Consider the following 24,446-nt stretch of genomic DNA (forward strand, 5'->3'; position numbering starts at 1 on the left):
CTGTCTGTGATCCTGTTCCATCATAGCTCAAGGAAGGACTACCTTCTAATGTGCTGTCTGGAGAGACGTACTGGAAAACAGCGATCTTTGCTACAGATTTCAAAATTTAGGAATCAGGTCAATTTTATATGCAGAAATTCTGCATCATGTAGAAAATATTTGAGAACTATACACCACTGGGAATATTCCATAAGCAAATCCACACTGAAAAATCCTCAGTAATTCTGCTGTGTAAACTTACCCACACTACAAGGCTATAGCTCCAATTAAAATGTGGATAGCGATAAGCTAAACATGTTCATCTGTGCTGTGAAGCTGAAAAGCACCTTCTAATCTGCATTTTTCTATACTCTGTCTCTTTAAGACACTAGTTTATAGGTTTATCAAACAGCTTACTTAGGTCATTGAAATATATTGGATTCAGTTCTTCCTTTGCCTAATTTGGAAATCTCGGGAAAATGAGCCAATTTCTCATGAAACCTGGAGTTTATGGAGAAAATAAAAATGATTGACAGCAAGAAAATGTCTTCTGTCATACAACAGAAAGTACTGTGATAGAATGTAACCTACTAATAATAAATGATAAATGCTAAAGACAAACATCGTTTCCTAACACTGGTTTATACATTTGCTGCCAATTCTGCTGCATAAAAATTTAATAATTTTAATTTAATTTTTAAAACTCTAGCTTTCGCAGATGATCTGCTTTTTCTTATCTCCAACCCATCCCAAGCATTCCCAATTATCCTTCAGGCCTTTCATCAATTTGGTCTCCTTTCTAATTTTAAAATTAATTTAACAAAATCTGAAGTGTTATGCGTTGTTCTTCCCCACTCTCAGATCTCCACTATTCGCACGCAGATTCCATTCTCTTGGGCTACTAATTCTATTAGATATTTGGGAATAACGATAACTAGAGATCCCGCCAACCTATTTCAAAATAACTACACTCCTTTGGTTCAAAAGGTCAAAAGCCTGATGCAAAAATATAGCCTACCCACTTTATCCTGGATGGGTCGTATTAATGTGTTTAAGGCATATATAATGCCTATTATAATGTACACCATGAACATGGTTCCGATTCGGATTCCCCTGACCTTCTTTGGAACGTTAAAATCCCTTATTGGAAAATTTATTTGGAAATCAAAAAGGGCTAGGTTGCCATATAAGTTTCTTTCTCGCCCTATTTCTTCTGGAGGATTGGGGGTCCCGGACCCTCTTTTATACTATAAGGCTATTCATCTCAGTAGATGGTTAAAGGTGATGTCCTGTGTTGGGAGTGAGGAGGGGGATAGTGTTGACTGGGCTCTATTGGGCCTGAGGGGTTTACCGTATCTTTGGACTAAAGCTAAACCGCCAGCCTCTCTTAGGTTGGATGAAGTAACTACAACTACATTGCGTATTAAAAGATTGGTGATGGGAGAGCTCCCAGAAGACACCTTCACCTCGACATTGACACCGATCGGCTCAATACCCTATCTGTTGGAATTAGACTTTCAAGACCCATACAATTTATGGTCCAACCTCCCTAGAGAAACGTTGAATGGTTTTTATGGTAATAGAATCTTGCGGGAGGGGTTTTGGCCACCGGGTGCGTTGACTCAACCAACAAATTTTCTCCAAAAACAACACATCAGATGTACACTTTTACAGTTTGGACGGAGATTCCCGTCTAAATCTAATTGGTCCTGGTTAGATATTATGATTAAACTTCCACCCCCACGGCTAAAAATTCTATCCCGCATTTACTCACATCTCATCTCTCCGAATATACATTTTAAACCCTCGTTTATATACTCTTGGGAAATGGAACTCAATACCACGTTTACAGAGGACCAAATATCTAAAATGCTGTCAAATGCTCGGGGTTTTTCCAGATGTGTACAAGAGAATTCTTATAAAATATTAACTAGATGGCATTTAACTCCAGCTAAATTATTCCAGTTGGGCCTCACGGATAATGACGATTGTTGGCGATGCCTCAATTCTAGAGGACACCATTCACATATATTCTGGGACTGCCCTAGACTGAGGGTTTTTTGGGATGGAGTTGAACTAGTTCTCAAAAAATTAAGACTAATAAAGGTTAATCTTAGAGCCACGGAGGCTCTTCTTTCATGTCCGTCGAAGGACTTTTTACCAAAAAAACATGGTCTTCTCCCACTGATGTTGAGTGCGGCGAGACAGTTAATAGTTGCCCATTGGAAAGATGTAGCTCCTCCCACGTTGGGAGAATGGTATGCTAAAATAAATCAGATCTCTCGCTTAGAGGAGCTGTCTAGCTGGGAAATTTATAATCATAGATTTTATGTGTTGACTTGGGCCCCGTGGAATAGGTATTTAGAAGACAATCCTCCTTAAGGGCATTTTAGAGTCTCATAAGTTTACCTGGATCTGACGGCTTCTGCACTGGGGTTCCTAGCCTCACTGCTCCAATTGGATAGCCCTAATGTAATGTGCTATGTTATTTTCTGAAGTGCACCCATTCAACGTTTGTACTCATGCCGTCAACCACATTATGTTAATGTTAATGTTGTTGATACTGTTTATGATTATGTACCCTTTTTCCCCTTCCCTTTCTTTTTCCCTTTTCTCCCCTACCTACTTTTCCCTTATTTTTTCCTTCCTCTTCGCCCTAAACAACCCTTAATTAATATTTCGCCAAATGTATCTGAGAACTGGTGTTGTGTTTAATGGTGATGTTTAAAATTCGAAAATAAAGAATTTACAAAAAAAAAAAAAAAAAAAATTTAATAATTTTAAATAAAATTATTGAAGTCAATTAAACACTCAGGATATCCCAATCTGTGTAACAAACCATATAGACAATGTGTGATCACCTGACGAAATTCAATATACTTGGTGAAAACGACTTGGATCACACAGTACAAAAATGCTGCCCTGCATTATACAAACCATATATTCCTAGAGAGGAGGCTCTATGACAGCTGTCAAAATAACTTTAATTCCAAATGATATATACAAAGTTGCCACATTATAACAGGGTCTGCTCCAGGGAAAGCACGAAAATAGTAAGACGAAATCCAAATTATCTAGTGTGGTGAAAGTGATGTGCTCCAAAAAATCTATTTACATCAGTTCTTTGAGAAAAAATGACTGTCATTCCCTACATTCAGCTATTATAATTAATAGGCAACTCTCTTTATCCTACATGTGATAGCTCTGCTCCACGTCTATATACCAGTAACAAAAGAGTAGCATTCATTTCTCCTGAATTTAAAGATTATGGAATAACATGATTTAAATGGGTTATATCACATGAATGATTTTCATACCAAAGTAGCATAAGGCTCTTAATAGCTGTTATAATAATTTACATGGTTTCTAGCAGAAAAGTGGTATTTATATATGCTTTAATGTGTCCTGTCCCTATGACCTCAATGTTGAGACTGTTAGGCTGTGTGCACAGTGCACACGCTGCGGATTTTGCTGCGGTTCCGCTGCGGTGTACAGTACCATGATTCCCTATGGGAATCAAAAACCGCAATGCAGACGGTGACATGTCAATTCTTTCTGCGGATTCCGCTACAGTTTGCCATCTTCTCCATTGAGATGAAAAACCGCAGGGCAGAACCGCAGAGCAATCTGCAGGTAAAACCGCAGGTCTTTTGACCTGCGGTTTCACCTGTGGATTTTACAAAATCCGCGTGGATGAATCCGCACCTAAATCCGCAGCGTGTGCACACAGCCTGAATATATGCTGCAAGGGGGTGGGCTCTGTGCGGAATCCATTTCCTTCCTCCTCTGGTAGTTGACAATATTGTACCTTTATACTCCCTGTATATAAGGCAACCTCTAAGTTATACTGTAAAACTTTTATAGAGGTGTTGCTCTTTCTTTAAAAAGCAGCAAATAAAGCTTTTGACATTGACTTTTCGGCAGAAGCTCAATACAACATCAAAAGGACATTGTGAAGACAGTACTGTCCAGTTTAAAGGAATTGTCCACTACTCAGACAACCCAAGTTTACGTCTTGTATGCAACACCACCTATACTCACCTCCAATGCCATTCTAGTGGTGTCGGCACTCGATCTCCCGAGGATTGCATGACATTGTTATGTCACATGATCCCTGCGGCCAATCAGTGGCAGCATCACTCTCCCCACCTTCGGACAAATCACATACATCCATAGCAAGTTAAAGAGTAGCAGCTCTCACTTCCTCTGGATGGAAGTGATTTGGCCAAAGGCGGGGAGAGTGAAATGGCCAATGAATGGCAGCATGGATCGCGTGACATAAAAATGTCACACAATCCTCGAGAGAGCCAGGGCCAACAGCAAAGGAATGGCGCAGACACAAGCGGCAAGTATAGGTGATATTATTTTGCAAAGGGGAAACATAAGAATTGAGAAGAGGTTGTCCACCACTCAAAATTGGTAACCAGGTTTCTTCTACAGAGGCATGTAAAAGTCTGGACACCCTTGGTCAAAATTGCTGTTATTTTGAACAGTTAAGCAAGTTGAAGATGAACTGATTTCTTAAAGGCCTAATGTTAAAGATGATACATTCCCTTTGTATTTTAGGCAAAAATAATATATATTTTCAGCTTTTAAATTTTAAAAATTACAAAAAGGAAATTGGGGCAAAGCAAAAGTTTGGGAACCCTTAGAGATTTGTGTACTCAGATAACTTTGACCAAGGTTTCAGACCTTAATTAGCCTGTTAGGGTTATAGCTTGTTCACCATCATCGTAAGGAAAGGTTGCCAAGCGCTTTGAAAATGAAAATGATGGAGGCCCACAAAGCAGGAGAAGGATATAAGAAGATAGCAAAGCATTTTCAAATTGCCCTTTCCACAGTTCGAAACGTAATTAGAGGGGTTGTCCACTACTAGAACAACCCCTTCTTTAACTAAATGTTTGACCCCGATGAAATAAAAAAACCTATACTCACCTCCCGTGCTGTCACCGTTCCAGTGGTGTCAGCACTCATGGTCTCGGAGCTCTCATGCAGTGGAATGACAAGTGGTGCACGGCGCCAAATCAGCGCTGGCGTCACTGTCCCCGCCTTCGTACAGATTGAACATGAAAAGGAAATCAGATCAGCTGCAGCCCTGGCTTCCACTTCATGTTCAATCCATACGAAGGCGAGGACAGTGACAACAGCGCTAATTGGGCGCTGGGCACCACGTGTCATTCCAATGCACCAGAGCTGTGGGACCTAGAGTGCTGACACTGCTGGAACAGCACCAGCACAGGATGCGAGTACAATTTCTTTTATTTTATTGGGTCCAAACATTTAGTTTAAGGTGGGGTTGTCCTAGAACTGGACAACACCTTTAAGAAATGGCAGTTAACAGGAAAAGTGGAGGTAAATTTAAAGTCTGGAAGACCAAGCTAAATTTTCACGAGAGCTGCTTGTATGATTGTTAGAGAGGCAAATCAGAACCCCCGCTTGACTGCAAAAGACCTTCAGAAAGATTTAGCAAACTCTGCATTTGTGCTACATTGTTCTACTGTTCAGAGACACCTGTACAAATATGGCCTTAATGGAATCAGAAGAAAATCTCTCCTGCGTCCTCACCATAAATGTCAACATCAGAAGTACGCAAAAAAATATTTAAACAAGCGGGATGCATTTAGGAAACAAGTCCTGTGGACCGATGAGGTTAAAAAAAGAACTGTTTGGCTACAATGATCAAATTCATGTGTGGACAAAAAAGGCAACAAAAAGAAAATCTTGCCAACCATTGAGCATGGAGGTGGATCAATCAAGCTTTGGGGTTGTGTTGTAGCCAATGGCACGGGGAACATTTCACAAATAGAGGGAAGAATGGTTTCAATGAAATTTCAAATTCTTGAGCCAAACAAAACACCATCTGTAAAAATGCTGAAATTGAAGAGGATGACTTCTACAAATGAAATGGATAATAATCCTAAACACATGTCAAAATCCACAACAGACCTCAAAAGATGCAAGCGGAAGGTTTTACAGTGGCCCTCACAGTGCCCTGATCTGATCATCATAGAAAATCTGTGGCTAGACCTCAAGAATACCCAGGAAGCTCACAGAACTGGAAGTATTTTACAGGAAAGAAATAATGAAAATCCTTCAAACAAGAATTGTTAGACTTTTGGCTGGCTATAAGTGTTTACAAGTGGTGACACTTTCAAAAGGGGGTGCTACTAGGTACTAACCATGCAGGGTACCCAAAGTTTTGCACGGACTCATTTTCCTTTTTTGTAATTTTTAAAATGCAAAATATTAAATTTTTTTGCCTAAAATACAAAGGAAATGTGTCACCTTTAACTTAAGCCTTTTCCTTTTTGTAATTTTTAAAATGTAAAAGCTGAAAATACATATAATTTTTGCCTAAAATACAAAGGAAATGTGTCATCGTTAACATTAGGCCTTCAAGAGATCAGTTCATCTTCAACTTGCTTAACTGTTCACAATAACAGTAATTTTGACCAAGGGTGCCGAAACTTTTACATGCCACTGTACATAATCTATCTTCCACCCTTGTGTCTTATTTAAAGGGAATCTGTCACCCCTTTTTAGAGATATCATATAATGATATCATTCAATTGTGTGTCACATAAGGATTCTCTTAGTACTCTTGCTTCCCCCTGACCCCGCACCTTTCATGCATAAAAACCTTTTTTATATCGGTTCAGATGTATGTAAACTGCCATGGTCCGGTCCGATGGGCGGGGCTTATTCAACTGCTCCCCCCCCCTCCCTGTCTTGCTCTACACAAGAAGAAATGCGTAGAGCAAGACAGGGAGCGGGGGAGCAGGTGAATAAGCCCCACCCAAGTACTAAGAGAATCCTTATGTGACACACAATTGAATGATATCATTATATGATATCTCAAAAAAGGGGTGACAGATTCTCTTTAACGGCATTACTGCAACCTATTCATAGGATCACAGCTGCCCTGAATACCTAATAAATCCCTTTTATAATCGCCCCATGTCATGTGCTAATTGGCGCCAAGTGGTCAATGGTCATCTCTGAATTGTTTTCCGTTCCTCCTCTGTCCCCTCAATAGCAGTCTCTCCTGCCTTGATTGGCAAGGATGATTGTCAAAGATGATGCCACACAGCTTGTCCTGCCAGCGCTGGTCTTGTTCCCCACTATGCAGGCACGAGAGTTTAACAGACAGTATAGACGATGTAGAAGACAAACAGTCATGTCAATCAAGGCAGGAGAGATGGCAATTGCAGGGATAGAGAAGGTGTAGAGCACAATCTGGAGACAATCGTTCAACCCCTCCGTGCCAATTAGCATATGGCACAGGACAATTATAAAAAGCATTTTCCCAAGTAAGCAGCGCAGATGGGCTTTTTAGACAAGGATACACATTTTATAAGGAATACTAGGTAACCCGTTGCCCTATAATATACTCTCTGTAAGTCTGATGGGCTAAGAATAGCAGAAAAAACAACATCTTCTCTTCTTACGATGCTCCTCCTAAATGTCCCTTTCAGCTCCAGGCTTAGCATTCAATCCTTGGACCCCACCTCAAACCCTCTAAAGCATCTTATATGGGCTAAAATACACACATTAGTATTTCTGCTTTACCTTATATTTTCCTGCTCAACTGGATCAGATTATATAAAATACTTGGAATCCAAGAATTGACATTCTAAGGAGTGCCATAGGTTATAATTTTACTCAATATGTACAAAGTTATTGTGAAGCAAACCGAAAGGTATACAAATACATATGCTGAAAAAAATAAAGACAAATCAACAACACAGTGCATAAAATGCTGATCTTATTTTTTGCTGATATTGCAGGTGGCAATTACAAAAACATGTCGGTTCATTAACAAAAATTACCATATCTTGCATGACAAGATTACTTACAAAAACAATGTTTTATATTTTATCATATGTTACTCTTAAAAGCCACATATTTTTGCAAGATGTTACTTCATGTCATTTAAATAGTCATTGCTTAAAATGACAGCTGAGGCAAAAAAAATTACAAATATTGCCAGGGCAAATTTCCTGCCTTTCATAGAATGTGAAATAATAAAGATACCATTCTACTTCTACATGTTAAAAAGGTATACACAAATGTGCCGCAGATTATCCAACGCACAAAAGGTAATAGAAGCGGACCACAGAAGGGGGGACATTTCCCATACACTTACTTATTAGGAAATAATGTAGTCATCAGAAGGTTATTTCTTTGTAAGATCTTTCTGGACTTTTCAGGAAAATAAAAAAATCATACAGGTAGTAATAGTACAGTAGCAAAACAGCTTAAGTCTAAAAAAAAAAAAAAAAAAACTAAAGTTGTCATACAATAAAAAACATGTAGTTCCTTCTAATGTTCGTCTGAGATAATATTTAAATAAAATAATAATTAACCCCTTCACCCCAAAGCCGGTTTTCACCTCCCTGACCAGGCCACTTTTTTCAACTCTGACCAGTATCACTTTATAAGGTAATAACTCAATGGATTCCACCGATTCGGAGCATGAAGGAAGTTATAAGAGTTAAAAAGTTGACCAGTGAATTTCTAATTTTTCCAACAAAATTTACAAAACCTATTTTTTTTATTTGGAGACCACATTACATTTGAAGTAATTGTGAGGGCGATTCTGAGTATGTAGGAAGTTATAAGAGTTAAAAAGTTGACCCGTGATTTCTCATTTTTCCAACAAAATTTAAAAAACCTATTTTATTCTGTTTGGAGACCACATTACATTTGAAGTAATTTTGAGGGGTCTACATGGGGCAAATACTCAAAAGTGACACTATTCTAAAAACTGCACCGCTCAAGGTGCTCAAAGTAGTTTATTAACCCTTCAGGTGCTTCACAGGAACTGAAGCAATGTGGAGGGAAAAAATAAACACAAGTAACAGCAGAAAATGGACTTCAAAATTGTTGTGCAACTTTTCCTGAGCTCGCCAATACCCCATATTTGGGGGAAAACTACTGTTTGGGCGCGTGGCAAAGCTCAGAAGGGAAGGAGAGTCATTTGACTTTTTGAATGCAAAATTTGCTGGAATCATTAGCGGACCCCATTTTAGAAACTGAACCCCTCAAGGAATTTATCTAGATGTGTGGAAAACACCTTGAACCCCCAGGAGCTTCATAGAAGTTTATAACGTTGAGCCATGAAAATAAAAAAAAAAATCTAATTTTTTCCCCACAAAAAGTTTTTAGCAACATTTTTTTTTTTTATTTTCTCAAGAGTAAAAGGAGAAAATGGACCCTAAAATGTATGTGCAATTTCTCCTGAGTATGCAGATACCCCTTAAGTGGGGGAAAACTACTGTTTGGATGCACATCATGGCTCAGAAAAGATGGAGTGACGTTTTAGAATACAGATTTTCATGGAATGTTCTTCTGCTGTCAGGTTTGTCTGACTGGTTATCAAAAATACAGGGGAACACACGCTGTTTTTTTTTTTTTAATTTTATTACTTAGAGCACAGCCTGCTCTCACTGTTATTATTAGCAGCAGGCGTAGGCTGATGGGAGCAGTAGTCCCATCAGCTAACGCCAGTGACCGGAGGTAAACTTATCATCTCCGATCGCAGCTGCTGGCTCACGCTGTCACATCTTACCAGAAGCAGTGTTTGCCACACATGACTGCGCGACAAACACCCGGCGTTCGGAGGGCCGAACCCGAACAGTAACACGGAAACTTTACCTGTTCAGGTTCGCCCATCTCTAGTCCTGAGTGCCAAAAGATAACTGGACAGCCACAGCTTGCAGACTACTCCTATAAAGGCTGCTGCTTAATGCTTCTGGACACCTTGATAGATGAACACTTATCCTTCATCTCTAGACATGTAGAGAGACAGTTTACAATACCTCTTGAAGCAGTTATGATTAGCAGATACTGAATTTTTACCCATGTACTAATGTTTTCATATTTCAGGAGGTACCAAGAGATGGAAAAGGACTGCGAGCTCCTAACATTTATGATCTGATATTGATATCAAATTTATTGGTCTATTATTTATAACCATGGACAATGCAACACTTAAGAGACTTCATCTTAAATAAACCGTGGAAAGATTAGATACTAAAGATTATCCAAATTTTTTAGACTACAAAAATTAAACAAGCATTCGTTTTATTACACATTTATGTTTTTAACATACTTCCAAAAACTTCATATTTACTTCGAACTGTTCAAAAATTTCCCTTTCGTCCCCTCGTTATTTAAAATATTTACAAACAAATAACAAAAGCAAAAACACAAAATTCAATGTAAACTTAAGGAGGACCTCACAATATTTTTAAATTCAACTGTATATCAATAAAAAGGCTCATAGGGGCTGATTAAAACTTTTTTTTTGGGGGGGGGGGGGGGGTGAAGGGGTTTCTCCACTGCATCACAGAGATAGGAGAACACAGGACTGGTGTAGACTTGATATGCCGGATTTTAACAACGTCCATTTTAATTAGGTCTGTAAATCAGAACTATATTCTATGAGTCGGAGATGAGAGAAATCTGAGGGACCCGACTTGTCTGGGCATTATATGGACAGCAGGAAGGCCATTTATATATTACTTCAAGCAGCTGAAGGCATGGTATGCAGTTAATATATGGCTAAATGGAAGTATTTTCACATACAAATAAACCTTACCTGCTCCAGGAATTATGGCCAGCTTGGTTTCAACTAGACCCATTTTCGCTGAAGAAGCTAAAAAAGACAAATATAACCAAAACATAAAACCTATTATTGTATTTGGATGAATCAAACATACTCATAATATGTGGAAGCGTTTCTATAAAACATTACCAAGCAAGGTTCGTTTAGTAACAAGAAGGAAAACTTGGTGGCACTCCGGAATCATAGAATCGTAGCGTTGGAAGGGACCTCCTGGGCCATCTGGTCCAACCCCCTGCTCAAAGCAGGATTCGCTAAATCATCCCAGTCAGATGTCTGTCCAGCCTCTGTTTGAAGACTTCCATTGAAGGAGAACTCACCACTTCTCGTGGCAGCTTGTTCCACTCATTGATCACTCTGTCAAAAAGTTTTTTCTAATATCTAATCTGTGTCTCCTCCCATTCAGTTTCATCCCATTGCTTCTAGTCTTTCCTTGTGCAAATGAGAATAAAGTTGATCCTTCTACAATGTGACAGCCCTTTAGATATTTGTAGACAGCTATTAAGTCTCCTCTCAGTCTTCTCTTTTGCAAACTAAACATTCCCAAATCCTGCAACCTTTCCTCATAAGACAGGGTTTGCAGACTGGTCACCATTCTGGTCGCTCTTTTCTGAACTTGCTCCAGTTTGTTGATGTCTTTTTTAAAATGTGGTGCCCAAAACTGGACACAATATTCCAGATGAGGTCTGACCAAAGAGGAGTAGAGGGAAATCGTGACTTCACGTGATCTAGACTGTATGCTTCTGTTAATACATCCTAGAATTGCATTTGCTTTTTTTGCTGCTGCATCACACTGTTGACTCATATTCAGTCTGTGATCTATTAGTATACCCAAGTCTTTTTCACATGTGCTGTTTCTTAGCCCTATTCCTCCCATTCTGTATATGCTTTTTTCATTTTTATTGCCCAGATGTAGTACTTTGCATTTTTCCCTATTAAAAACCATTCTGTTAGTTGCTGCCCACTTCTCCAGTTTATTTATATCTTTTTGAATACTCTCTCTCTTCTCTAGTATTAGCTATCCCTCCTAGCTTTGTGTCATCAGCAAATTTAATCAATTTACCCTCAATTCCTTCATCTAAATCGTTGATAAAGATGTTGAACAATACAGGGCCCAGGACAGAGCCCTGTGGTACCCCACTTGAGACATTCTTCCAACTGGATGTGCAGCCATTTACGACCACTCTTTGGGTCCGATCACTAAGCCAGTTATGAATCCTTAAGCACAGTAATAGTGTATGGATTTTATTTCGATAGGCTTAGTTATTTGTGTCTTGGGCTACTTTTCTCCTTCAGTTTGTTGATGGAAGGAAAGAATCAGCATGGCAATACTTCTCAGAAAAGTTTTACAGACTTCATAAGGTTTGCACATTACATCAGTGAAGGGTTAGTAGTAATGGTGCATTTATAATGGTTGAAGAGTAAAGGTATGTTCACACAGGACGTTTTTGCTGCTTTTTTCTCCTAATTTTCAGCTGCTTTTTCCATTACCAACAAAGCCTATGAAATGTCAGAAATCTCACACACAATTGTTTTTTGTGTCATCAGTATTTTGTGCTTTGCTGCGTTTTTTGGACCTAGAGCATGTCACTTCTTTCAGCGTTTTTTCAGCGTTTGTCACCCATTGACTTGAATGGGTGTTGAAAAAACGCTGCAAAAATGCAGGTGTTATTATTTGCAGCATTTTTGCCGCAGAAAAATTAGCAAAGACAAAGAGACACAAAAAACGCACCAAAAACGCATCAAAAAACACACCTAAACCTGCGTTTTTGCCGCAGCTTCTTTCCTGCCAAGAAGATTAGGTTTTGCTGCAGAAAAAAAAGCAGCAAAAAAGTCCTGTGTGAATTTACCCTAATAATGGTTTTAAAACTGTGATGCCAGAGTTGCAGCTAATAACAGACACCGGGTATAACTGCAGACCTGGGGGGAGGACGAGTAAACAAAGGTTTTTTTTTTTTTTTTTTTTAAACAAACAGCAACCCAGAACCGCATTTTTTTTTATCAAAGGGGCCAATCCCCTAAGTGATATATTGATGAAAAATTTTCCTCATATTTTGGGTGAATCACGGTGTGTTTTTTGCAACAAACAGCAACTTGGGACTGTAATTTTTTTAAAAGGGGCCAACCCTATAAGTGATATATGTATGGACCATTTCCCTCATGTTCTGGGCACACTGAAAGGCCGGGGTCACACTAGAGAGGAATACGGACGAGTGAGAGGCATTAAAAGCACGCATTACACACAGACAAATGATTCTCTATGGGGCAGCTCCCATCAGCCGTATATTTTTCGTCCGTATTCTACGATCCATGCCAATCACAGAATGCTGCGATTGTCAGCGTACTACGCCCGTAGTACGCCAATGCAAGTCTATGGGTGCGCAAAAAATAGGCATTACACACGGACTACACATGTAACTTGCGAGAAATACGCTGGTCTTTTGGCAGATGACAGGAAATGGGCCAATCCATCATCAGGAAGCTTAGACAATGCTAATTAGCTCAAAAAGCGCTCCAAGCATCCAGGAAGTACACCTCCACGGAGTCCTGCAGCGTCATGGCGCCATATTTCCTCAATGTAGAGATGCTGATTATAATAGTGCAGGAGCGCCTGGAAATCTGGGACCAACGTGATGCCCATTATGCCAACCGGGCAAGAAATGGAGTCATGGAGGCGCATATGTCGCCAGATGTTCCAGGATTTTGGTGATTGGCCACGTGAGGAGCAGCAGCAACTGAGTAAGTACAACCCAAAAAGTGTTTAAAATTACCTCACATCAAAAAAGGCATTTAGAATCAAGGCCCCCCCCCTTCCTGTGCTTGCCCTTTTTGCCTCATGAGGCGTGTAGATTTTTATGTGATCCATTGTTTTACACTGACATAATTTGGCCCAGGCAACAAGCTCCTCATCCTCCTAGCCAACCAAGTTATTAAGTGTAGTTACTTGACCCCTGAACTATTGTGACCCTGTGTATCTGGCCTGGATGCCCCAATTATACATGCCACCCTGGGAAGAAAGCACACCCTAGAAGGTCACATGCCTAGGCTACTTGTAGCAAATTTTAGCAAGCAAATATGTGCAATTGAGAATATTTCCTGTTACATTGCAGTGGAAGATGTGATGAGACGCTGGCGCAGCATCCGCGACCAATACAGGCGGAAACGTCAGCAGCGGGCCAGGAGTGGTGATGCGGGCCACACAAAGCGAAAATATATTTATTATGATCGCCTCTCCTTCCTCGCTCCAATTCTGGATCTGAGACCGTAAGTAGATACCTCACACCACATTACACAGATACTTTACAGGGACAAAACTAATGTTTAGAGTTTTGGCTCTGTTCGATTTCATAACAGTACTCAGTCCAACCTTACGGAGAGAGAAACTGGCTCAGATACAGAGGCCATAAATGATCCTGTGGCTGGAGGAGAAGAGGTGGCTGGCCCATCTTCTCCCCCTCCAAGAAGCATGGGTGAAGATTCCTATCTGGAAAACCCAGTGCCTGCACCACAAACCCCACCACCAGGACTACATCCACAAGCAGGACAGTCTGCTGCAGCACCATCCACCATACAGGAGGAGTAGGGCAACATCAGCACCAGCCCAACTGCCCAGATCCAGGGCTCCCCACAGCCTGCTGGACCATCACGGCGAGGAAGGCGGCGCCAGATGCCTGCCCAAGATACCCGTACCAATGTTGACACAGGGGTACTGAACTATCTGGCTAAAGTCAATGATGGCGAGGAGGCGTACTCATGCAGCCTGGCCCGTTATCTTCGGACCCTTTCCCGTGAGGTGAGGCTACGCATTCGAGGATGTTTTCAGATCTTGCTTGATGCAAGCACACACCCCAATACCCCATATGAGTTATTTGAATATCTGGAGAGGTGGCAGCTTTCCCCAAGGAATCTGATGCGCCTTAGACACCTCACACACATGCTTACTCAAGCAGGCTCTGAGGATCCTCAAATACGTGGGCCTACACCTCACCCCCTTCCTCCCCCTACCAAACCTTTCCCACAGCAGCCACATATGTCTGCCTCTAGCCAACCTCACCAATATGGCCACTTGTTCCCACCCAGTGTTGGAGGCTGGTCCCAACCTGGTTGGGGACGACATGGCTATTTTGGTGGGTATGAGCCAAGGGCCTACCAGCCTCAACATGAGGCCCCTTTACAATTTCAGTCAGCCCAGTACCCACCACAATCCCAGGAGGCAGTACACTACCCACATCATGGGCAACAGTATGCCCCCACACAGGACGATTGCCAAGTTGGCCAAAGTAGCCAACAGCAAACATAGAGGCTGGTCTTCCGCCTTCTCCTCCCCCGACCTACCAAAATTTGTAATGTAGCCATTTTGGTCTTGCATAATGGTTTTGTTGTATTTTTGTTTTTCTGAAAATGTTTTGTTTCTAAATTTTCACATCTGCAAAAAGGCCACTTTGGGCCATTGCCACATTTATCATATGGCAATAATATGTTTTTCAAAACAAAAAAAAAAAAAAAAAAAAGGCAAAAGTAAACATTTGTCTACTACATTTTACGTCTCTGTCTCAATTATAAAAAAAAGGTGTCAGCATACTAACATACGCTTACCAAGGCAATCAAACAGTCAGAGAATCATAAGGGGTTTAAAGATATATATATTTAGACAGACATACAAAAAAAATTATAACACAGACACAGAATGCTCTTGCCAAGAAGTTACCCCCTCAGGTGACATAAAATAATTTGTGAAAATATCACGCACTTTGAGCCCAGAGAGCGGTCTACGTTGAGGGTTGATAGGTGTTCTCGCCCTACTCACATTGTCCGACCCACGCACAACACCAGCAGAGGAGGAACAATCATTTATCCTGGTGAAGTTATGAAGAACGACACATGCTTTGATAACTTCATTCACATTTTGTTCACTCAGCTGAATGGCAGTCTGTAGGATCCGCCATTTGGCACAAAGAATGCCAAAGGAACACTCCACCAGTCGCCGAGCACGTGATCGGCGCAAGTTAAAAATTCTGCGCCGGTGGTCCAGGTTGCGCCGGGGATATGGCCTCATGACATTGCGTGTTAACTGAAACGCCTCATCTGCCACAAGGACATAAGGGACTGATTCTTGAGTGGAGCCTGGTAGCTGGCGTGGTGGGGGTAGATCCAACTGGTTGGTGTGTAGCCGCAGACCCATAATGGAAGTATTGAAGACTCAAGAGTCTCCCGTCCTTCCATAGGCCCCAATGTAAAAAACTTGTATTGAGGGTAGGCAAGAGCCAACAATACAACAGAAAAGTATTGTTTATAATTGAAGAATTGGGAGCCAGAGTTTGGCGGCTTACGCACCCGGATATGTTTGCCATCAAGGGCCCCAATACAATTAGGAAACTGGCATTCCTCCTCAAAATCCTTTGATATCCTCAACCAGTCTTCCATCCTGGGCTCGGGCATGACGAGTTGATGGAGTCTTGACCATATTTGGTTACATGTCGACCTGACTATGCCAGAAATGGTAGATCTTCCAATGAGAAACTCATGGTGGAGGGTGGCATAAGACAGGCCAGTGGACAGGAAGCTGAAAAACAGAAATGGAACATTTTACAAGGGAAAATGATAAGAATACCAGCTACATACATAACAAACTTTTGTTTGTTTCATATCTACTAACACACATATATTTTCTAGCATAATGACTACGTGATATTCAGTACATATTAGGCCTGTTTCACACATCAGTTTTTTTGGTCAGTCAAAATCCGCTAAAATGGCGGATAACGGATCCGTTCCTGTACTGACCACAACGTTTGGCACCGGACTGTTATTTTAACGGATCCGTCAAAGGAAGAATTTTAAAGGAACTGCTGCCAGGGGAAGGGGAAGAGAGAGATAATTTTTCAGCCTCCAGAATAGCGTTTAGGGTTAAATTTGCGGCCAAGTGAAGTCTTTCGGGCATGCGCAGTGAGAAATGCGGATCCGGCCGCCCGAAAAAACGTTGCATTCTCCGTTCGGGCATGTCGGCGGACGTCAAAATTTTGGCGGATCCGCAAAAAAACAGAAGGCCATCCATCAAGATCCGCCGGGAATGCAACTCAATGGGGAAAAAAACGGATCCGCCAAGAAAAATGGCGGATCCGTTTTTTTTGCAAAACGGCGGATTTTGACTGATGGACACAAACAGATGTGTGAAACAGGCCTTACACATAACATTCTGGTATGTAAGTTTAACTATATGTGGACTAAGATGAGGGCAGCAAAATTATTCTCTAAACCAAAACAAAACATACATTGGGCAACACATCATGAACATAGAGAATGTGGTTGCGTAGTACATACCGTAATGTGAGAAGTCGCTCCTCTGCAGATATAGCTTTGCGCATCCTTGTGTCCTGAAAGGTGATCCCAGGGCGCAGTGTCTCCAAGAGTAGATCAAATGTTGCAAGGCTCAAGCGACAGTATTGGTAATATTTTTCCGGATGATCCCACAGAGAAGAATAGAGGCGGTGAAAATGACCTCGTGAGTCGCTGCCTCAAAAGTGGATGGACCCACATGCGTCGCCTCCTCCGCGGATCCACTATCACTGGGTATGGGTGACCAAAGCGGCTTGACAAAAGCCAGTTGAAGAGAACCTGCTGAGTTGTGTTGAAACTCAGACTGTCTGCCATGTTGCACATACAACACACCCACTCAAGGCAAGGTCACAAATGGACAGAATGGAGGCAGCCACCTATTCCAGAGCCAATAAATAGGGTGCAGGCTGATGATTTAAATAGCTAGCATGCCTCAAAACCGTTAAATGTCCATTTTGCAAGCCTGCGAGAAAATCTCGGCACACGGATGCATACGGATTACATACGGATGCTTACATGCGCAAAATATGCGACCACACCTTGATTACGGATGACATACGGAGCAGTATTTAGGGGACATTTCTCCGAATTACGCATGTAAAATAATAGAATTAGACTTACCGGTAATTCGGTTTCTAGGAACCTTCCACGACAGCCACCTTGGAGGTTGTCTCCCCGCCCTAATGGGGGACAGGAACACAAAGAGGTTAAATAACCCTCCCCTTCCTGCTACCTCAGTGTTTTTTCTGACATACTAGCATGAATAGTTACCGCCAGTAGAGCAGGAATCATCAGGTAAATACATCATATAGGGAGGGAAATTAGTGCTGTCGTAGAAGGTTCCTAGAAACCGAATTACCGGTAAGTCTAATTCTATTTTCTCTAGTCACCTTCCACGACAGCCACCTTGGAGTCATGCCAACGTTAATTTTTTTAGGGAGGGACTACGGCTTGCAAGACGCGTCTGCAGAACGTCAGATCCCTATTGAAGTCCAGTCTATAATGTCTGGTAAAGGTGTGCACAGAGGACCAGGTGGCAGCTCTGCATATCTGCTCTGAAGACGTATTTCCTCTTGCTGCCCAGGACGTAGCGACTGATCGAGTGGAGTGGGCTTTTAACGACTCCGGCGGAGATAGATGTCTTGAAGAGTATGCCAGGGAGATGGACTGCTTGATCCAACCCGCTATTGTGCTCTTTGCTGCCTTCTTCCCTTTGTTTCTTCCCGAATACTGAAGGAACAGGTTCTGATCAATTCTCCAATCCTTGGTTGCTTCGAGGTAGCGGAGAACCACCCTGCAAACGTCCAGGGTATGAAACCTTCCCTCTTTCGGATTAGAAGGATTTGGGCAAAATGAGGGCAACACGATATCCTTGCTTCTATGAAAATCTGACACCACCTTGGGCAAAAAGGAGGGGTCTAGAAGCAGTACTATACTGTCAGAATTGAGTAGGAGGTAAGGTTCCTGTACGGATAGGGCCTGTAACTCCCCCACCCGTCTAGCTGATGTGATTGCTACCAGAAATACCGTTTTGAGTGTAAGAACCTTCAATGAGATTTCTGACAGGGGCTCAAACGGGGCCTGTGTTAGGCTATTGAGTACTAAATTAAGATCCCAGGGGGGAACCCGATCAGGGACTGAAGGGCGAATCCTGCCTGCCGCTACCATGAACCGCTTGATCCAGTGGTGTCTAGCTAGGTCTGGGTCAAAGAAAGAGCTAAGGGCAGATACCTGTACTTTTAACGTACTTGGAGTAAGCCCTAATTCTAAGCCCTTCTGCAGGAAATCCAGTATTTGGGCAATATTTGGATGAAGGGGGTCAAGGGCCCCCGGGAGGCACCAGGAGCAAAACCTCTTCCATATCTTGCCGTAAAGTGCGTTCGTCACCGGCTTTCTGCTTTTTTGAAGGGTCCGAATCACCTTGTCCGACAACCCTTTAGCCTTTAGAATATTGGCTTCAATAACCAAGCTGCTAGACGCAGCCTGGTCGGGTTCGGGTGAAGCAAGGGACCCTAAAACAGAAGGTCGGTGTTTTGGGGTAGGAGCAAGGGACCCTCTTGGGCCATGTCCAGCAGAGCGCTGTACCAGCTTCGTTCTGGCCACATGGGAGCCACCAGGAACGTTGTGACTCCGTCTCCTCTGATCTTCTGTAATGTTCTTGCCAGCATCGGGATTGGGGGAAAGGCGTAGGCCAGTCTGAAGATCCATGGATGGGCAAACGCATCTGTCCCCCGGGCTCCATACGTGGGACTGAGGGAAAAAAAGGTCGCCACCTTTGCATTCTGCGCATTCGCGAACAGGTCGACTTCTGGGTTTCCCCATCTTGAGACTAGGTTCTGGAAGACCTCTTGGTTCAGACACCATTCCCCTGGATGGACGTCTTTCCTGCTCAGGAAGTCTGCCTGGATGTTTTCCGACCCCTTCAGATGTACTGCGGAAACGGATAATAGGTTCTTCTCCTCCCAGAGGAAGATCCTTGCTGCTACATTCTTTAGACTGGCGTACCTTGTGCCCCCCAGGTGCCTGAGATACGCTACTGTGGTCACGTTGTCGGAGTATATCCGAACATGATGGTTTTTGACTAGGGCTGATGCGGCTTTCAGCGACTCTTCTACTGCTGTCAATTCTCTTAGGTTTGACAATCCAGATCTTATGTTCTGGGGCCATTGCCCCTGAAAGTATGAGTCTTCGATCACCGCCCCCCAGCCTCTCAGGCTGGCATCGGTACATAGTACCTTTAGAGGAAGCTGATCCCAACTTATTCCTCGCCTCAGGTTCCGGTAATTCAGCCACCACCAAAGGCTTGTTTTCACATGTCCTGGAAGCGGGATTCTTTTTGATAGGTTGTTTGAATACCTCTTTGCGTTCATCAGGACATATGATTGGAGGACTCGCGTATGAGCTTGTGCCCAAGATACCGCCTGAATGCACGCCGTCAGAGAACCCAGGATGAACATGGCGTCCCTTAGTGTTGGCGCCTTCTGGTTTCTGAACCGGATTACTTTCTGCCGAAGGTCTCTTTGCCAATCTTCGGGGAGAAAGGAGGTTCTTTCTTCTGAATCCAAGAAGATTCCCAGGAATTTTCTCCTTGGAGAAGGATAGAGGGCCGACTTCTGGAGATTCGGTATCCACCTCAAGCCCTCGAGTATCTGTAGGGTCCTTGATACGTCTTGGTTCAGCCGGACTACCGATGGTGCGATGATCAGCAGATCGTCTAGATATGGCACAATACATATTCCTTGAAGCCAGATAGGGATGACTGCTTCCCTCATTATCTTCGTGAATACCCTTGGTGCTGGTGCTGGGGATACCCCAAACGGCAGGGCGTTGAACTGGAGGTGGCGGATTTCTTGGCCGTGGAAGATCGCGAACCTCAGGAACTTTTGGTGGTCTGGATGAATGGGGACGTGGTAATACGCATCCCTCAGATCTATCGTGGCCATTTGCCAGTTTTGCCCAATCAGTGGAATCGCCGACTTCACTGATTCCATTTTGAACCTTCGGTACTTGATGAAGTGGTTCAGGGGCTTCAGATTTATTATGAGCCTGTGTTTTCCTGAAGGTTTTTTTAATCAGGAACAGGCGAGAATAATGCCCCCTGCCCTCCTCTTGCGGAGGCACATATGAGACCACTTCTTCTCGTAGGAGTTCTTCTATCTGACGCCACAATATTCTCTGTAGACCTGGGGACTGTGTTGGAGTAATTCTTAGGGCATGTGGGGGAGGGTGCTCGAACTCCAGCTTCAGCCCAAATTGTACAGTGTGCAGGACCCACTAGTTTGAAGTCGTGGCCTGCCATTGGGCGAGAAACTGTGTGAGTCGACCCCCGACCCGGTAGTCACTGTTTCTCGGGGGCTGCTGCAGTTGGGGCACAAGGATGTTTCTCCCTTTCCCCCCTTTCGGGTAGCTCCATCGACCCGTCTTGCCCTTTCCTCTGAATGCTCTCTGGGAGGTCTGCTCTCTTGAGGGACGAAAAAACGCCTTTTGGTGGATTTCTGTTCTGGCAGCGACTTATTCTTGTCTGAGGCTTTCTCTAGGATGTCCTCTAGGACCGGACCAAACACATGGTGTCCCTGGAAGGGGATAGCACACAGCTTCGTCTTGGAGGTGATATCACCCCCCCATGATTTTAGCCACAAGGCTCTCCTGGCCGAATATGAAAGGACAAGGGACCTTGCTGCCACCCGTACAGTCTCTCCTGAGGCATCCTCTAAATATCCCGTTGCCTTCTGGAGAATTGATAGGTAGTCTAGGATTTCCTCTCTTGGAGTACCCCCCGATAGGTGGTCTTCCAACGTGCGTAGCCAGAAAAACAAAGATCTGGCTACACAGGTGGATGCAATATTCGCCTTGAGCAGGTTCGTGGAGGCCTCCCAGGACTTTTTAAGATGGCTCTCTATTTTCCGATCCATTGGATCCTTTAATTGGGAAGCATCCTCAAAGGGTAAGGACGTTTTTTTAGTGACCTTAGACACCTGGACGTCTATTTTAGGGATCTCCCATATAGAACTATCACCCTCTAGGGGGAACCGATTTTTAAGCTCAGAGGGCACAGTGAGCGCCTTCTCGGAGGAGGACCACTCCTGAGCTATTAAATCCTGTATGACCTCATGAACCGGGAACCCTTTCCTTCCTTTGGGTTTCAACCTTCCAAACATCTCATCCTGGACTGAGAGTTTAACCTCTTCCTCCTCTAATCCCATGGTGTTTCTCACCATGGATACTAACTCCTCCATATCCTCTGAGGAGAAATAATATTTTTTCGCATCATGACTGGATGTGGACGTGGAGCCCTCATTTTCCCAGATATCCTCCGATCCGGAGGAACGGACCTCTCCTGAGTCCGAGTCAGCTTCCACAGGTGCTCTTTTCCTCTTTTTTGGGGCAGGGCCCTGGGCCGTGGGGGTCTGGGCGGCTATGGAGGACTGCACCTCCTGTCTGATGAGAGTTTTTATGCTGTCAAACAGGGAGGGTTGCTCGGTACGCAGGATATTTTGCGTACAGGGTTGGCATAACTTCTTCCTGTAGTCAGAAGGAAACCTGGCACCACAAATACCACACTTGCGAGGATTTTTGGGGACTGAGGCCTTGTCTTTCTGCAAGAAGAAGAGAGGCTCGCTCAGATTTGTGCCACCGTAGTTTGACAGAAAAAAGGGGACCGGCCCTGCTACTCACTGTAGGAGGGGGAACGCTGGGCTCCGCAGATGCTGCAGTTGAGGGTTTGTCACCATCCATGCTGTACACACCACAGACACGCTGCGCTTACCTGGAGCTGCTGCACCCTTTTGAGGGTGTTGCTGGCGTTCATTCTGTGGTGCTCCTCCCTCCTCCTTTGTCCCTGGGGAGGACCTGGTCGACCCCCGCCACCATTGGAAGCATTTCCCGGGTCCCCCGGGTGCCGGCGCGCGTTTCCCCCTTGCAGGACGCCGGAGGCCGCAAACCGGAAGTGCGCGTCACTGCAACTTCCGGTTTACTGCCCGCCCCCTCTGGCGCGCGCGCCGGCTTCCACCTGCAGTGCTGGAAGGAGGGAGGACGCCGGGGAGCTGTGCAGGACCCCGCAGGCACCATACCGCCCCGCTTTACCCCGGAGGGCGCAGGAGGGGCGGCAAAGTCCCGAGTCACACCGCGGTGGAGACGGGAGCAGCATGTGGAGGAGGAGAGGCGAACCCCCCGACCTCGGCTGCCCAGCTTCGGTTAGTATCTAGGGCTCCGCTCGCTGGCCACGGCAGCCCCTTGTGACCTCTTCATGCCCCGATAGGGGACAGGAAAAACACTGAGGTAGCAGGAAGGGGAGGGTTATTTAACCTCTTTGTGTTCCTGTCCCCAATTAGGGCGGGGAGACAACCTCCAAGGTGGCTGTCGTGGAAGGTGACTAGAGAAACAGACCGTATTTAGCGTCGCTTAGTGTGACCCCGGCCAAATAGTCACAATCTATATTTAAGTATAATATGTGTGCAGCTGGTAATGAGAAAGCTTGATAAAAATTGGTCGCATCTGACACTCTAGCAAAAGCTTACACATGGTAATGTGCCTGCACGGCAAGGATGGTTATCTCTCATGATCATTTTCACTAGCCTAAACGAGCCATCCTGTTCTTCAGTACATGTGAATATACAGTGGGTATGGAAAGTATTCAGACTCCTTTAAATTTTTCATTCTTTGTTTCATTGCAGCCATTTGGTAAATTCAAAAAAGTTCATTTTTTCTCATTAATGTACACTCTGCACCCCATCTTGACTGAAAAAAAACAAATGTAGAAATTTTTGCAAACTTATTAAAAATTAAAAACTGAAATATCACATGGTCATAAGAATTCAGACCCTTTGGTCAGACACTCATAGTTAAGTCACATGTTGTCCATTTCCTTGTGATCCTCCTTGATATGAGAATCATGAGGTCAAAGGAACTGGCCAGGGAGCTCAGAGACAGAATTGTGGCAAGGTACACATCTGGCCAAGGTTACAAAACAATTTTTGCAGTACTCCAGATTCCTAAGAGTACATTGGCCTCCATAATAAGAGCCTTGGTGAGAGAGGTAAAAAAAGAACCCCAAGATCACTGTGGCTGAGCTCCACAGATGCATGGGAGAAAGTTCCACAAAGTCAACTATCACTGCAGCCCTCCAACAGTCGGTCCTTTATGGCAGAGAAGCCCAACGGAAGCCTCTCCTCAGTACAAGACAAATGAAAGCCCACACAGAGTTTCCTAAAAAACACATGAAGGACTCCCAGACTATGAGAAATAAGATTCTCTGGTCTGATGAGCAAAGATAGAACTTTTTGGTGCTAATTCTAAGCGGTATGTGTGAAGAAAACCAGGCACTGCTCATCACCTGCCCAATAAAGTCCCAACAGTGAGACATGGTGTTGGCAGCATCATGCTATGGGGGTGTTTTTCAGCTGCAAGGACGGGACGACTGGATGCAGTTAAAGGAAACATGAATGCGGCCAAGTACAGAGATATCCTGGATGAAAACCTCTTCCAGAGTGCTCTGGACCTCAGACTTAGCCGAAGGTTCACCTACCAACAAGACAATGGCCCTAAGCACACAGCAAAAATAACAAAGAAGGAGTAGCTTTTCAGAACAACTCTGTGACCGTACTTGACTGGACCAGCTAGAGCTCTGTCTTAAACCCAATTGAGCATCTCTGGAGAGACCTGAAGTGGCTGTTCACCAACGTTCACCATCCAGCCTGACGGAACTTGAGAGGATCTGCAAGGAAGAATGGCAGAGGACCCCCAAATCCAGGTGTGAAAAACCTGTTGCATTATTCCCAAGAAGACTCATGGCTGCACTAGCTCAAAAGGGTGCTTCTACTAATACTGAGCAAAGGATCAGAATTAGTGATGAGCGAGTATACTCATTGCTCGGGTTTTTCCGAGCATGCTCGGGTGACCTCCGAGTATTTTGGCGTGCTCGGAGATTTAATTTTGGATCGACGCAGCTGCATGATTTGCGGCTGCTGGACAGCCTCAATACATGTGGGGATTGCCTGTTTGTTAG

The 24,446-nt window shown here is 43.7% G+C and overlaps 1 protein-coding gene across 2 annotated transcripts in view; it reads right to left on the reverse strand.

The window, feature by feature from the left end:
* Positions 1–24,446, reverse strand: part of AUH (AU RNA binding methylglutaconyl-CoA hydratase) — a 379,877-nt gene that overhangs the window by 165,698 nt on the left and 189,733 nt on the right. The window contains exon 6 of one of the 2 annotated variants that reach the window (XM_073575339.1): positions 10,583–10,639. The exons of the other annotated variant lie outside the window; for it this stretch is intronic. Coding sequence (XP_073431440.1) covers positions 10,583–10,639 — 57 coding nt within the window. The remainder of the gene's footprint in view (positions 1–10,582; positions 10,640–24,446) is intronic. 2 annotated transcript variants of the gene reach the window in all.

This window comes from Dendrobates tinctorius, unplaced genomic scaffold, assembly GCF_039654945.1.
Source record: "Dendrobates tinctorius isolate UK_male_01 unplaced genomic scaffold, ASM3965494v1 ptg000044l, whole genome shotgun sequence".
NCBI classification, from domain to species: domain Eukaryota; kingdom Metazoa; phylum Chordata; class Amphibia; order Anura; family Dendrobatidae; genus Dendrobates; species Dendrobates tinctorius.